General features: G+C 46.2%; 1 protein-coding gene across 2 annotated transcripts; it reads left to right on the top strand.

The window, feature by feature from the left end:
• The first annotated feature begins 1214 nt into the window (after window positions 1-1214).
• arhgef49 (Rho guanine nucleotide exchange factor 49) lies at window positions 1215-16051 on the top strand. 2 transcript variants are annotated; one of them, XM_086124225.1, is made up of 7 exons: window positions 1215-1485; window positions 8013-9408; window positions 9972-10161; window positions 12287-12515; window positions 12587-13155; window positions 13229-13374; window positions 13601-16051. In XM_086124225.1, the coding sequence occupies exons 2-7, from the start codon at window positions 8219-8221 to the stop codon at window positions 14400-14402; spliced, it is 3126 nt and encodes a 1041-aa protein (XP_085980351.1). In that variant the 5' UTR covers window positions 1215-1485; window positions 8013-8218; the 3' UTR covers window positions 14403-16051. The 2 variants fall into 2 exon arrangements, with proteins under 2 accessions (XP_085980351.1, XP_085980353.1); XM_086124227.1 differs by lacking the exon at window positions 1215-1485 and having other exon boundaries at window positions 7967-9408.
• Window positions 16052-16098: the final 47 nt, after the last annotated feature.

Genomic DNA, 16098 nt, shown 5'->3' with positions numbered 1-16098 from the left:
ATCTATATTATTGGCCTTGCCAAATCAATAGAGGGCCTCCAGATCAATAGAGGGCCTCCAAATCAAATTGTGCTTGGGGCCCAATGGAGCCGTGGGCCAGCTCTGCATTCTTAATGTCATAGTTGACGTCCTCCATGCACTGTGGGGGTTGCCCCGATCCATAACGTTGATGATAGATAGCCTCTTTCCAGGCGCTGCAGTCAAAAAATATCTTGGTTTCCTGCTCACAGATTTGACGTACTTCTCACAAACATTAAAGACGATTCAGGTTGTACACCTTCTTCGAAGAATAAGAAACGATTTAGAACCTGTCAAGTGTGTTTGTATAAATATTGGAATAAGATCAGAAATGTTACCTGACCCAACAAACACGTCGACGTAAACATCACATTAATTTCACCCCTTCATGAACGTCATAAACTGTATATGTTTTCGGAACAATCAAAGACAATTCTTAGCATTAAAATTTTTGTAAACCTTTGTTGTCCAAATTTCCTTGATATTTACAAAAATGCATTCATTAGGTGAGTGGTGGTGTTACGAAAATATGAACAATAGGTTATTTGAAGGCTATTCTGTTCCCAAAAATGTACAAAGTGTAAGTCTAGTTTAAACGTGTTTACAAAAGTAGTGCGCTCCTTTTGTCTTTGATGTTTGTTAAATTGTGTGTGACACTCAAACCTGTCTTTGATGTACACGAAAACACTAGGTTAGCTGAAAGCACTAAATCGTTTTCAGTAATTTTGAAAATGTGTAACTTATTTGGATTACTTTAGTTTATTGGGCGAAATCATCTTCAGTATTTTTTTAAAGTTATTTCATCATGCCATGCATCAAACGAGGCTGACAAGACACTGGAATTCAAATCAAATGTGAGTGATCAAAATCACATTTTGCTCATTGGTCAATCGATATTACAGTTATTCAACAGTAAACAATAACTTCATAGCACAGTATAAAGTGTTCTCTTACGCTGTGTAATTATTATGTAATTGTCTTTGATGTACAGTCCATGAAAAGCCTTTGAAATTTAGGTCGGTTGCTGTTTCGAAACAGACTTCAATGTTTCCGGGCATACATCAATGCATTTGAGCATGGTGTTTTTTTAATTTGGAACTGAAGTCAATGTTTTTATGTTTTGTTTTGGGGGGTTTTTTTTTTGGTCGACCAAAAGTGACTGAACGCATGCTCCGATTTGACATTATCATTTTTACGAGGCGCAGTTGAACGCAGCACAGTTCCCAAGGAGAAAGCCGCAAAGAAAGAGGTCGCGTGGAAGGGATCCTACACTCAACGGATTTTCTTCCTCAGCATTTTTATTTATTTATTTTCGGGAGGGGTGGTATTAGAAATCCAAATCTCGTCTTGCTGGCAGGAGCGGCTGGCTTATTCAACCTGTCCGGCGAACCTGCCCCCACGCCGGGGGCTAAGGGGACCTGCCATCCGCCTCACGCGATGGAGGTGACGGAGCACAACTAATCCACAGTGAGTACGCGTAACGTCAAGCATCTCGGGCATTTTCATGCCAAATATTGGGCCGTGTGGGGCAAAATAGCACGTGTAAGTGGCCTTACAAAGCCTTTTATTTTTTAACAAAATGAGCTTTCATAGCTTAATGTAGTTTTGTGAGCACATGTACCATTTTAATGGCAAGATATTGGATATTTTTGTCAGGTGAGGTGACGACCAATTTCCTGGAGAAATAGATTCAAATGTGCGTTTTTTGTGCGAAAATACCTCCACGGAAAACGTCTTCGTGCCACACTGGAACTTTTTGCAGTCAAATGTTGCCTTTCCGTCAGCAGAAATTAGACTTTGGTGACACAAACCAAATGTTTTAATGGCAAAATATAGAATGTCATTAGTAGGGTCATTTTTCCTGAGCATTTTCTGGCAAGATTCAACATAATCCTCGACACAAATGTGGCGACAACTACAGTAACTCATAGACTGTGATGCTGGTAATGCTCGAAAAGTACGTCAGCGTTACTGCAACAGTATGCTGCTATCTAGTGGGCAAACGTGTAAACACACCCAAGATAAACAGAAGGCAGAACAAAGTTGTAAATTGTACTCCCTTCAAATCGGTAAAATAGTTGGACTAAGTATAGCCAAGTAAAGCTAATTACAACTTTTTATGGTAAAAAACGTCAGATTGTTGCGGGGTTAAAGGTGAAACAAATTGGTTAAACAAATACCAAAATTTAAAGTATTGGAAAACAGTCCAAAGACCTGCCTTCACTTAAAACAAACAAAAAAAGTAATTTTATTCATTATATATATATTTTTTTTAGATAATCAACAATTAATCGGTTATTGATTTTTCTCTGTCAATATCGGAATCGGCATCGGCCAAAAAAACAAAACAAACAAACCCTAAACTAACTGCCAAATATTGTGTCTGTGTTTTTACATCCACGGAAAAGAGTGAATCAGACTCCGAGAATACCACTGGCAACACTTTCCTTTTGAAGCTGCCGCGGCTTCCGCCACGGGATCAATAAGATGCCTGCATTTAATGAGCCGAGGTGGTGCTGCGTTGTTGTCAAACAACTGACAATATGACGGACCCCACTGGGATGCCGACACCTCAGCCAGGTGCCAGACGTTAGGTTGACTCTACACTTGATGTATGCGATACAATTAGCATGCATTAGCCCGATCGCTGACATCAGCTGTTTTGCTCATTTCATTGACTGAGCAGTATCAATGAGCCCTATCGATATGTACTCACCAAAAAAATAAAAGTCAGCTAAAGTAAAGTAAATAAGAAAAAAAAAAGAGACTTTTGGACTCATTCCTTTGGCAGTGGAGTCGCAGCTCTGTATTAAATGTAAAGCAGCCTCACAGGCAAGAACGCCGCCTCCATGAAGCATGTCGAGGTCGCCGATTGCGGCGGAGCGGGAACGCCAAGGAGACAAAAAAGTAAGGCGATAACCCAATAACCTTGTCATTCCTGCTCTTGGCTGCAATGTCAACAGACAGCAATGCAAGCAACATTATTATTATTTTTTGGTGGCAAAAAAAAAAATTGGATTTGTTAAGTTAAAGTCAAATCATCTGTCCCCTTACAAATATATTACTCTATAGTTTTGCAGTTAATAAAACAAAGTAATAACTAAAGCTGCAGCTTATAATGATTTTAATCATCAATTAATCTTTTGAGTATTTTGTGGAGTAACCGATGAATCTGATGAAAAACATCTTTTGAATCCCTTATTTATTTAAAAAAAACATTATTTTAAATTGGCCGTTCAGACATATACAACACATTGTTATGTTGGTTTGGTAGCATCAGAGAAAATGGCAAAAATCGTTCAAAATCATCATTTTCCAGAGGAAAAGTGAATATTTGCAAATGTCTAATTTAGGTTAAAAAAAAACCCCCAAAACAAAACACAAAGATAATCAGAATAGTTTTCACAGAGGACTACAGACAACAGAATATTTACTGTCGGGAAGCTGAAATGCCAAGAATTTGGACATTTTTAAATTGAACAAGGACTATTTCAATGAATTTGACATATCGATTAGCTGATGAATCGATTGTTGCACTTTCATAATAGGATTTCAGACAATCGCAGCTAGGCTGCAGTATAAGTCATATTTCCCGGAGGATAAAGAATATATGCTCGTGAGCGCATTGCCTGTTTGCATGTGTTTGCTGTGTGCAAATATTAGTTGCCCATAGGGTTAGGGTTATAGTTACGGTCACATCGATGCTAGCTTCGTTTGTCCATCTTACTCCGTTGTGCATCAAGCTAGCTGACGTTCATAAGACAAGTTTATGGGACATAAACAAATGGAGCAACATAACTGGAAGACCTGTGGCAGGAGAGAGGGCTTGGCTGAAGAACGCTAGGATTTTTCCACACCCAAACTCATCGCAGGTTGCCTTGACAGACCGGAATATGTGCTAGGCGTGTGTTGGCTTACGCAACAGCACGCCGCTTGAGTGGAGTTCCCTATCTGCTACAGATGGGAAATTAAATAATGAATGAGGGAAACTGGCCTGCGTACGCCGATATGTGTGACCCATTTGCACACTTGATGTTTGTTGTCAGGTCGGCTGCTTGGGCGTACCACCTGGTCAGGCCCAGTCACCCTTCTGCTTATCCTTCAACTAAAAAAAAAGAAATATTTGTCATCTTTTTTTAATGATTTCAATGCGCTCCCAACAGTATGTAAGTAGTTTGTTTTTAATTGTGGTGGTAAAAAAAAAAAGCATGCGGTCTATTGGCCACAGGTGTACCCAATGAAATGACCAGCGAGTCCGGAGAAAAATGATCTTGAGTGTTACTTTTACTCGTCCTGCCATGATGAAAACCAAGATAGGTCATCACGAGTTTGTTGGGAGCCAATAGGAGCAGGTGTTTGCATGTCCCGCGTCCTTCCTGAGTGAAGTCCGCTTCACTCGACACCGGCCCGGTCAAGATGAGACGGGTCCTTGCACCTGGATAATTCATGAAGGGGAGGGGGGATGGGGTCAATAATTCATCATGTGGGTCCCTCGCTCACCACAGCCGTGTGCAGGGGGGGGGGGCCAAGAGGAAGTGGGCGGCCATGTTTTGTGGGATGGAACAACCCCAAAAGAACTTAACTGAGTGTAATGTGACATTTTAGTAACCTGGGGGATCAAAGGCACGACGCTCAGACTCCCTTATAAAAAAAGACCTCACTTTTCAACATCATAAAAAACATGTAAGTGTATTTTTTTTTCACGGTTATAACTTTTCACCCAAATAACTGAAGATCCAGAAAGCACTCATCAAAGGCTTTAATTTAATACGTGACATGATATGGTTTGAAGTCATCCATCAACACCTGCCTCAACTACACGACTCATTATTTCCCCTCAGGGAAAAAAAAGGTTTCATAAGTATATTTTCCAACATTGTGTCAAAATGTTGCAGATCGAGAAAGCACCCGTTAGCACCTTTAATTTGAGATATGACTTGTTATGGTTTGACGTCAGCAACAAATGCCTCACTCAAAGTTTTTTGCTGTTCCTGCCAGGAACAGCAAAAACTCCCAATATGTACTGTAAGTGTAAATATTTTGAGTTTGTGATGTCATCGTTTAACAAGGGGGACACACCGCAAACATTCTTTCATATAATTTGAAAATATGCCTTCAGAGAGTTGACTGTTAGGTATGAATGAGAACCCAACTGTTTTGAAGTGTTTATTTGAGGGAGGTGCTTATGTATGAATATGACTCAAACCACAGCAAGTCATATCTCAAATGAAACCTCCGAATGAATGCTTTCTAGATCTGCAATTATTTTCTCACTATATCCTCATAGGATGACAAAATGAAGATATATACTGTATATTTTTGCCGATAATGGGGTAATGTGAGCCGTCGATTCAAGGAGGGGCATTAAAGGATTACTTCGGACCACGTCAAGTCGTATCTCAAATTAAAGCCCCTATCGACTTGTTTGTCGATCTAAACGGATTCCGTCAATACGTGTTCGTATGATGGCACAAATGTAACAAAAAGCATCGAGCTAAGCGAGTGGCTTGCCGGTTTCCGTGGCAACCACCGGGGTCGTTCACACCGGAGCATGCTCAGTCGGGGGCACTTGCTCGCCTTAACAAAAGCAAGCGGAGGGATCCAACACACACCCATGCACATTGATTCATTCAACACATGGACTCCGGCAAGGATGCGAGCTGCAAACACACAACGTGAGTACCAAAAAAAAAAATAATAATAAATAAATAAAAAAAAAACGGTTTCCCCGGCTTCTGTTTGCCTCGGCAGGAAAACCACTTTGAAGGCAGCTGGTGGTTTCAAAGAGAAGAGAAAAGAAGAGTGTGAGAGAAAAGGTATTCCACGTGCGCCTCACTGAATGGCTGCTTGAGTCTCGTTCTCGAGAGCATCTGAAAAAGATGCCCGCTTCCGTAATTGATGGCGTCGCACCTGCCGGGGAGTATGACGGGTGTCAGTTAGTTGCGACGTAAATCTATGCGCGGGTCAAGTTTGGCGAAGGATTAGGGTGAGGTTTGGAACAAGGGGTGTTGTGCTTATTGTTTAGGGTTAGGAGAGTATGAGGTCAAGGGTTTGGGTAGGATTTGGTTTTGAGGTGAGGATTTGGGTTCGGGATTATGTGTATGGATTGGGGATGAGGATGTAATTCGATGGTTTATGATTTTAACCGCGGTTTAGGGTCGGGGGTGGTTGGAGGTTATGATTTGGATTCGGTGATTGGCTTGTCTTTTGAGTTTGAGGGTTCGGATTTCGGTTTGATAGCAGGATTTGGGTTTTGGTTACCATTAAAGGATTGGGTTGGGATTTGGCTTTTGAGGTCAGGGATTGGGGTTGGAGTTTAGCGATTCTGGTTAGGGTTTGGGGGTATAATTGGGTTGGTGTTTCATTTACATGAAAAAACAGTCCCCCCCCCCCCAAAAAAAAACAAACAAACAAAAAAACACGTTCAACAAGGCCAAAGGGATATGGAACCACAGCACAGTCATCACATGCACCACCAATCAATTAATTAACCCATCAATCATCTACCCGGGTTACTTTTTATAAGACGCTTTGGAGCAGGATGGACAAGAAGCTTTCTCCCGCCTTGCGCCCAATACATAGCCAGTGTGTGTGTGCGAACACGAGCAGACTGTCAATGTCATCAGATGCTGATGTCACCACAATGAGCTTCTGCAGTGATGACAACATGCCGAGAGCCGCTCGTTTTTGTTGCATGCGTTACGGGAAGCAAACCCTCGAAGCATGAATGAAAACCGAAATCAATGACAATTCACACATGCGCGCGCGCGCGCGCACACGTGCACAGTCATTGACATTCGACTTCCCATCAGGCTCATTTTCCTATGGGATCGTTTAGTAATGGCTGGTCTCGCTGTGTCATCAGCGCCACACATCGATGACCTCGAGTCCACTTAACTGAGCCAAAATATTGGAAACAACATCCTGCAAGGCTGGTGGCAAAGCACGATGATATATTGTTCGAGCTATAAATCGTCAGAGGACATGTCTGGAGGTTTAAGAAAGTACTCATTGGGGGCTTTAATTTGAGGTACGACCTGGTATGGTTCAAAGTGATCCATACACACCTTCCTCAAATAAAGACTTGCTTTTTTTCGGCATCAGGGTAAAAAAAAAACAAATAACTGACAAGATCTGAATACTTGAATGCCATTGTGTATACCGCTAACTTTGTTCACTTTCAACATGTCCCACCCTCTGCTATCGGCAACTGAGGAAAATGTTTATACATATATATATATGTACTGTATGTTATATACATATTTTTTCTCAAGTGGTGTCAATCATTCAGTACTGCAGGGACGCAGCAGCAGCTGCATGGGAGTCACGGCAAAAAATGACTGTCACTTGACAGACACGCTGTTCTACATCCTAGTATCTCATGAGGGATGGAGGGGGGTTATAGAGGGGGTGAGGTGTTGGGGGGTGCTCTACTTTACATTCATGTGTGTACTGCAGGGTTATGTGAGGAATTCACATTGTTTTTCGTCTTTTCTTGTCTGCATGCTGCCTGTGGGAAAATTCAAATCAACTTGCTCCTAATTAGTTGTTGGTCTGTTTCACACAGAGACACTGCATGCCTTGCATATTGGACGATAGAAGTGTCAGGTGTTAAACTGCAGACCACTGTCCGGGTTTTACGCTATTTCCTTGAAAACCGGCCCCCATCCCGCTTCAGATACTCTCTTGCCAACCGGAAAACTTCTGGGCCACTTTATTCCATGTTGGTGATTTTCACACAGAACGCAGAAAAAGGCTGAAAATGTATGGCTTTAACAGACAGTGTGAAAGGGGCTATTGAGAAGCGTTACTAACGTTTTTGTCCAACTGAGCAACATGCTAAGTTGCAACACCAAAGCCGTCTTTCCCCTCCCCCCATCAATTCATTGGGCCTTGTAAATTTCTGGCAGCTGCGTGAAAGGGAATCGGTGGTGTTTCAGTTTGGTTCAGCGGGATCAAGATAAACCAAGTTATGCTGTGTGTTTTTTTCCAAGGCACCCAGAAGATGTGAGGTACGTTGTGGGATGCGAACCTCAGAGCTGCCAGAGGAGGAGGGGAGCCGCAGCGGAAGCCTGGAGGCCAGATGAAAAAAAAACAAAATGGGGTAATTTCACGCACCATTCGAAGAAGAAATAACACGCTGGCTGTTAGTTAACAAACTGATCCCTGGGGGTAACTGTGATGGACCCTGGGGAAAGCCATGCCAGACGTGAGACCTCCCTCGAGTAACCCCTTGGCGATGGAACCCTGCGTCTCCCACCTCCTGTCCAGCACCCCACTTCCCAGCTTCCCCCGGTACCGAGGCGCTGCCATCTATCGTGGACCTCAGTGGTTCCCGCTTGCGTCCCGGTGTAACAGCAGCACCTTGCTGTCCAATTTGAGACATTGCCCTGGTCAAAAGGGGCCCCCAGACACTGTGCCGGGACGTTCTCTCGATGTTCCAACGGGGGGCAGGCTATACCGGAGCATGGAAAACTTGAACTGGAACCCAGTTCTGGATTCAGGTCTGTGGTCATCCAGTGAATTTATTGTGGGCTGCACGGCCACCAGTCACTGGTACGACGGGCCCCCAGATGGGTCCAAGCTGGCGAGCCTGGAATACTACCCCCAACATAGTCCCCGTAGGAAGGATGTGCCCAGTTTCCCACAATTGCTTTTCCCCAGTGGAATGGAGGAATGGGACGCCAGGAAAGGTCTGCGGGAAAAGCTTCGCCTCCAAAGTGCACGGTCAGCAATGGACCCTCCGAAGACCCAACCCCTGCGTACCACGGACTCCTTCCCCATCGAAGTGAACTTGGGGTGTCGGCCGGTGGGCGGCATGCGTCTGAGCTGTCCCCAGGAGATTAAACAGGAAGTCCTGAGGAGACTTGAACTGCGCCGGCAGAACAGCAGCCCCAACCTGGCTCTCCACGGGGCACCGAGTAGTCCAAAATCGCGACCGGTGTCCCAAACGGCGGTTCCCATTTTGGGCGGGGACAACGGACACCGGCAAAGCGTTTCCACGGGCCACCTGTATATCCCCACCTTCGAGGAGTTCAAGAGGATGAGGATGAAGGAGCGGAACCAGGAGTCTGCAGCAGGTTCTGAGGACTCGGGTCTTCCCACCTCTAAGACCGGACTGGGTTCGCCGATCCGCACAGGCCCCTCTCCAAGGACCCCATTGCAAGCTTCAAGTCAGGGAGAAGCCAGTGATAATGGGCGGCGTCGGAGGTCCAGTCTGGAACCGGTCGGGTCGGTTCTGTTCCCACCCGGCAAGGACCACAAAGGGCGGCCGTCCAGTTGCTGCCCTGCGCTGCTCCTGGAGGGAACGGACCTGACTAGCTACGGGGCCAAGATCTACAAAATGAAGGACGGCCTCATTGGCTCAGCTCTGGACCTCATAAAGAAGAGGTAAACCGCCTCCATATCGATATATCAATATTGCAGACTGAGACTGTATTGTATAATAATATTATACATTGTAATACTATATGCCATATTTCATTCCTTGTGTACCGATAAAATACAACAACGATTGGTATAAAAAAAAAAACATGATACAAAACATCCATACCAATCTTTGTCGCTTGTATATCAAGACTGTCTCATACAGCAATGCCTATAGAAATTGATACTTGATGCTTTTGTATTGATACATCATGTTCGTGCTGCTGGACGAAGCCACGCATCACGAAATCGATGTCACCTTTGTTTGTTGCCGTACATAACGAGATCGCTATCAATGTGATGCATCAAAATATAATTTTTTGGACGCTTGTGTTTCAATACTGTACCAAAAAGGACATGATTCCATTCTTCACTTTATCATATTTGATGCTTGGCAGTGTACTATTAAAAAAAAAAAAAAAAAAGATCTAACACAGTATCAAATATTTGTTGCTTGTGTGTTGACAAAAATACTGACACCCCCCTGTCCGATTCCGATCACCCCCCTCCCACCCCCCTCCCAACAGCTGCAGTGCAGACATTTCCTCTGAGGCCCCCGTCAGGCTGTCAGCTGAGCGGGACAGAGACGCCCCCGACACCCCCCACCAGCCCTCTGCCGCCGTCGCCATGGCAACCGCGGCAGGAGCCGAGGCTGGCCACCAGACACCTACAGAAGAAGAAGACGACGGCGGCGAAGGCGAAGAAGCGGGAGAATGTGTAAGGAGGATTTTATTTTTTCGGTGTGTGCCTGTGTGCGTGCGTGTGTGTCTGTGTGTGTGTGTTGTGTTTGGCAGCAGCTTGGCTCGCGATCTGTCGGCATTCTAGGATGGCGAGGACACTGCGACAGACACACGCGCCCATGCAGGGATATATACGGGTGTGTGTGTGGAACGAACTGTCTGAGGATGCATAAAATGGGGGGGGGGGGAAGTGGGATTATCTCCATCCCTGGCAACCCAACCATCCATCTATTCATCCATCCATCCTGCAGCATTCCTGGGGTCAAACAGGCATGGTCACTCGCATCGTTTTCCCCTTAAGAACTTTTAGCATTCCGATCGGATTAATAAAACGGAAGAAAAGGTGAGGGGGTGCGGGGGGACAGGAAATTAAAGGAGCATTATGTAACAGCCGTGGCTCAAGACATCAGTCGGGGACGTCTTCGGATGTCACCTCAGGTGACACAAGTCAATGTCGTGCTGCTAGCTACCACTATTCAATAGAATTTTACCATTACATATATATATATATATATATATATATATATACACACACACACACACAGTACATATATACAGTATATAATGGTAAAATTCTATCTAGCGTTGTTAGCCACAGCTACTTAGTAGATTTTTACCAAGTCAATGCGGTGCGGTTAGATGCCGCCATTCTATACTGTTTGTCAGTGGTTGAATACATTACTAATGTAGAATATATGCCAATATCGCATTGTTACCCACTGATATTTAAAACGGTAAATATGCTAACTGAGTGTACTGATAATAAATCAGTATAACGACAACCATTAGACACCACTATCTTAACGCATTGTCACTGCTAAATATATACAGGACTGTAAATGCTAAGTCAACGTAGCACCGTAGCCACCACTATTTCGTACTAGCTGTTAGCTAGCCACTGCTACTTAACACATTGCTACAGCAAAATAGGCAGATGCTACGCCAATATTCCACTATTAGCCGCTACATTTTTAGCAAAAAACAGGTTCAGTCAAAGTAGCGCAAGCTGTTAGCTACTGTTGTTAAACACTCATTCACTGCCACTGATGCCTTCGATGCAAATATGCATTGTAACTGTGAATAAATGTGAATACTAGCTAGTCGCCACCTCAGACAATAAGTCAGTATAGTGATTGGAATTAGCTGCTTGTTTATAAATTTGCCACTGCAAAATATACAGATGCTACGTCAGCAAAGCGCTCGCTGTAACTTGCTTCGACTTAATACTCACTGTTAGTCACCACTATTTAAGATCAAATAATCCATTTTATTTCAATTAATAAACAATAGCGGAATACATTTCTGAAATCAAATAAGCCACGTCAGTGTAGCGCGAATTGTGCCTACTCGCGATTCGCGCCTGTCTCTTTAAGTGCCGCGACCATTCCTTGTCCCAACCCTTCCTGAAGCTGAGCGTAAAATGTGATTTGTTTCCCCTGCCCGTGCCTGACAAAACCTGAAAGCTTGCGTAAGGGGGGGGGGAGACTCGGATTGATGCAGCATGTTTAGGAATTCTCACTCTGGGATGCTTCGAATTATCTTGGAGATAAGATAAGATCTTACATTTCAGGGCACATGACCGCCTACATTCCTCCCTGGGAAATTTGATTGGAGGTTTGTGTATTTACACTGCACTGTAGAAGAAGAGGTTAAGATTCATTACAATATCTAACACTTGACGGTTGCGTATCAGTACTATCCTATTAAACAACACTACGTTATCAGGATATCGACATTTGGTGCATGTATCGTGATAAGGGTCTGGACTAGAATATACGGATATTTGAGGCTTGTGATAGGATAAGAAAACAGTATGTGCCGAGATCGATACAAAATAAATGTCATGGTATCGATATTTGATGCTGATCTGTTAATCCCTCAATGGAAAGGAATGTGATGCGATACATCGCAACATTGATATTTGAAATTGGACCATCAAAGAGCATGACATGGTATATCCTGTGATATTTGAGGCTTGTGAATCGATTACACAATATGATACATTCTGATATCATTGATATGCTATCGATATATGAGGCTTGTGTATCCCTGCTGTGTTGCTGTGACAACATGATGTCCAAGCATGGTTTCCCTACCCTCAGACGCCGGGCGCCTGCCGGCGTTCCAGCTCAGACACGACATACGAGCGATTCCAGGCAACTGGATCGGAGGGTGCGCACGAGCGGTCGCAGACGGCTGACGGGTGTCGCTTGCGACCGCACCGCAGTGACCCCATGCCGGCTGATGCCTCCGGTCGCAAACAGCCCGAGATGAAGGCCAAGATGGAGAACGCGCCACATGGAGGACATCATCGGAGGGAGAGAGACAGCGGTGAGGACAAAGGACGCCGCGGTGTGCTTCGTTGTAGATTTACGGGGAGGTAAAATGACCCTTTGCTGCAGCTCCAGCAGTGCTTCGCGGTCACTCGGAGCCGCCCGGCGAGGAGCGCCCGGCGGGTCCAGACGACCGCCCAGCGTTGGATCGCCGGAGGGGCCGCGCCCGTCATCACCGATGGAGCACCATCAGTAGCCTGAGCGCCGACAGCGGCGTGGTGGGTCTCAGCGAGGAGGACGACAATGGCGCCGAGCCCCGGCGGCAGCGGCGCGGCGTGGAGGTGGAGCGGGCCGACAGCGGCATCGGACCGGGTCTCTCCCGGGCCTGGAAGAGACCCTCGTTGTGCACCGACTGCGGTCGGCGAGACGAGACTTCGGAGGGCCGCAGCGCATGCGAGCGTTGCGCCAAACTGCGGGCAGAACGTAAAGAAGCCGTGTTGGAGTTCCTGAACACGGAGAGCAGCTACGGCGAGGACCTGAGGATCATCAAGGAGGAGTTCTACGGACCGATGCGCAGCGCCGGCCTGCTGAGCGCCGAGCAGCTGGCGGTGGTCTTCGCCAACGTCCAGGAGTTGGCGGACGTGAACGAGAGGTTCACGGAACATCTGCAGGACGCCATTGAACATGCTCTGGACCAGGTGAGAAGACGTCACCTCAAGCGGTTGACTGTTCGGCATCTCCACTCACCGACTCTCTGGCGTTTGGATTTAGGGAGATGAGGATCTGCTGACGGTATCCGTCGGCGAGATCTTCCTGGAGTTTGTGAACATGCTGCCGGCCTTCCAGACGTACTGCCTACAACAGTCAGCCTCCGTGAACATGCTCAACGCGCTGGAGAAGGAGAAGGAACTGCTCAGGTCACAACTCATGGTTTTTGATTGTGCGCCAGCGCTCAGGTTTTCTCAGGTTAAATAGAGCGAGCGTGAAGAAAACTGTTCTTTTGCCTTTTTGGCTCACTCTGGAGATTTTCCTCTTCCCGCCGGTGTAATTCTTGACGTGGAAGGCGGGACCTCATCATTAATTCAGAGGTTTTCTATTCCGAGCCATCTCTGGAGTCTCACTCTGCCTTTTCACATTTTTCAGGATCTTCCTTGACGTCTCCCAGAACGACAACACGGCGTTGCGTCGCATGAACCTGCGCTCGTTCCTCATGGCGCCTCTTCAGCGTGTCACCAAGTACCCTCTGCTGCTCAGCCGCCTCCTCAAAGTCACTCCGGAGAAGCACCCCGAATTCGGGCGGCTCCGTGAGGCCAAGAACCGCGTGGAGGCCCACCTGGAGCACATCAACACCAAGACCAAGCAGCAGGACGGAAACGGCATGGCCTCCTGGTCCCTGCGATCCTTCCGCCGCGACAGCCGCAAAAATCGGGAGCCGGTGGACGCCGAAATGCGGGAGGCGTCCATGAAGACCCTGGGTTGGACCCGGGAAGACACCCGCTTCGTCATGGAGGGCCCCTTGCAGCTCTCGCAGCCGGCCGACGGGCAGTGGGTGAAGAAGGGGAGCAAGGCGCTCAAGTTCCAAAACGTTCAGAGTCTGCTCATGGTGAGGACGCGGCCCGGGGCAGAGCAGGCGTGCGAAGCGGGAGAAAGCATCCAAGACGGAGTTCTGGTTCTGATCAAGGACAAGAGCAGCGGCAAGTTCGCCGTCATGCGTGAGCCCATCCGGCTGGCCAACTGCGTGGTGTCCATGGACCCCGAGTGCCAGGATACTTTCGAGGTTCTGGACATCCGGCGGGAGTCGTTTGTTTTTCGGGCGACGGACAAGTCCCGGACGCAGAACTGGTTCCACCAGATGAAGAGGTACGCTCGGGACTTGGGAACCTGGCGCAAGAGACGCAACGCTTTGCCCAATATCATGATCAACACCAATCAGAGTCGGTCCTGAGGGACGCAGTCCCAAGCGAGGCCTTTTCCGCCATCGATAGACCGCCCCCAAAAACTGCAATGTGACACCATGCTGTTGCCTCACCGAGCCCTCCGCCCCCCCCCCAAAAAACGTTTTAAATGACACTTCGTCAACACTTCCGACGTGTGACAAACCAAGAGCACTTTTCTGTTGTTTTGGTTTGCAAAGCGATGGGCGCACCGAATATTATGGCCACACTGAAAAATAAATCTACGACAGGTATTAGATTTCAATGAGAAAATAGACAATTCAAATTTTAATGAGGGGAAAAATTGGGAGTTACCGGAGTCCTCTTAAATATCGTAGTCAAATGATTTTCTTCTTTTCAATGTGGCCCCAATACCCCTTGATTGATGCGGCACAAAATCGAAATGCGCAGCTTTAGTAAATGATCAAAGATTTGGATGACTCCCTAAAATAATAATAATCTGAACTGTGGGTTGCGTGTCAGCCATGATTGTTAAGACTGTTTTATTTCCGTACATGTGTTGGGAGAAACAACTGAACAAGACACGATTTTTGGTTTTTTGTAGACACGTGGGAATAACTGGATTTCACACAGGGGACATGGTTGCTCTGTTTTTTGTTTGTTCTTTTTTTTTTGGGGGGGGGGGGGGTGTATTTCGCTAATTAATGCACCCTGGCGTTCACTGCCACAGAAAAGGGAGCCCCCCCCCCCTTTACAGCAATAACCGGTCGTACGAGTACACGCTTTCTGTCCCCCTTTTTTCCACAGATCATGAAATCCCGTTTTTGTCTTTTCCTGTTCGGTTTGTCATAGCTGTTTTTGTGACCGAGTTCCCGGCTCGAGGTCTGGTGTAATGACCCGAGGCAGGATCGGGAGAATTGAAGTGGACCCTTTCACACTGCCCAGCAAAGGCGTTTCGGTCAATGTGGACGAGGTGGAAATTGAAGTTGCTCCTTTCAAGTGGCAAACTGGACTATCAGAGGCCTAATGGTAGATTGCCAACAGCCTCTGAAAATATTCCCACTCTCTTTGTTTGCACTCCTTTGTGGCCATTCGCTTATTTCTTGACAATCGCCCCCCCCCCCCCCGTTTGTATGGTTTGATTAAAAAAATAAAAAATACAGCACAGCATATATTATATATGGAGCCTCCAAAGCGGATAAAATGTGACATTTTCTTTCAAGTTTTAAATCGTTTAGCGTGTGGCAAAAAGTCAAAAGTTGACCCACAGAAGCAGGACGTCAAGTTGAGAGTTCACACGGCGAGGAAAAGTGTCTGCAGTGGGCAGTGTAAAAGGGGCTTTTGTGAGGTTGGGTTAACAAAATAAGAATGCTGACAAGAAAATGTGGACCCCGTCTATGGTCTGAGCCGCTGTGCCTTGGCTCTTGTTTCAGCCTTTGGACAGGCTTGGACTGCCCCCCCCAGTCGACCCCCTTTCACCCCGACAGCCAATTTTAAGCATATTCAGTACGTCCTCTGTGGCGCGAGCTTTATTTCGTTGAAAGCACTTTATCCAGCGATGACATCAAAACGGAATATTTCAATGCTGTTAGTGTAGCTGATCACTGTGTCCACCAACGAGACTGTGCTTCTTCTTTTCCTGCCGTATTCTTTCAACATGTAAAATATTGTCAATCCCATTAAAATGTTGCAAACCGAGGTTTCGATGGCTTTCCTGCGTGTGTGTGGTTTGAAGTAGAGCCGCCA

The sequence above is a fragment of the Hippocampus guttulatus genome, chromosome 11 (genome assembly GCF_054856545.1).
Source record: "Hippocampus guttulatus isolate MCC_2025c chromosome 11, RoL_Hgut_1.0, whole genome shotgun sequence".
NCBI classification, from domain to species: domain Eukaryota; kingdom Metazoa; phylum Chordata; class Actinopteri; order Syngnathiformes; family Syngnathidae; genus Hippocampus; species Hippocampus guttulatus.
Note: the sequence above shows the minus strand (reverse complement) of the source record. Positions and strands in the feature narration are given on the sequence as shown.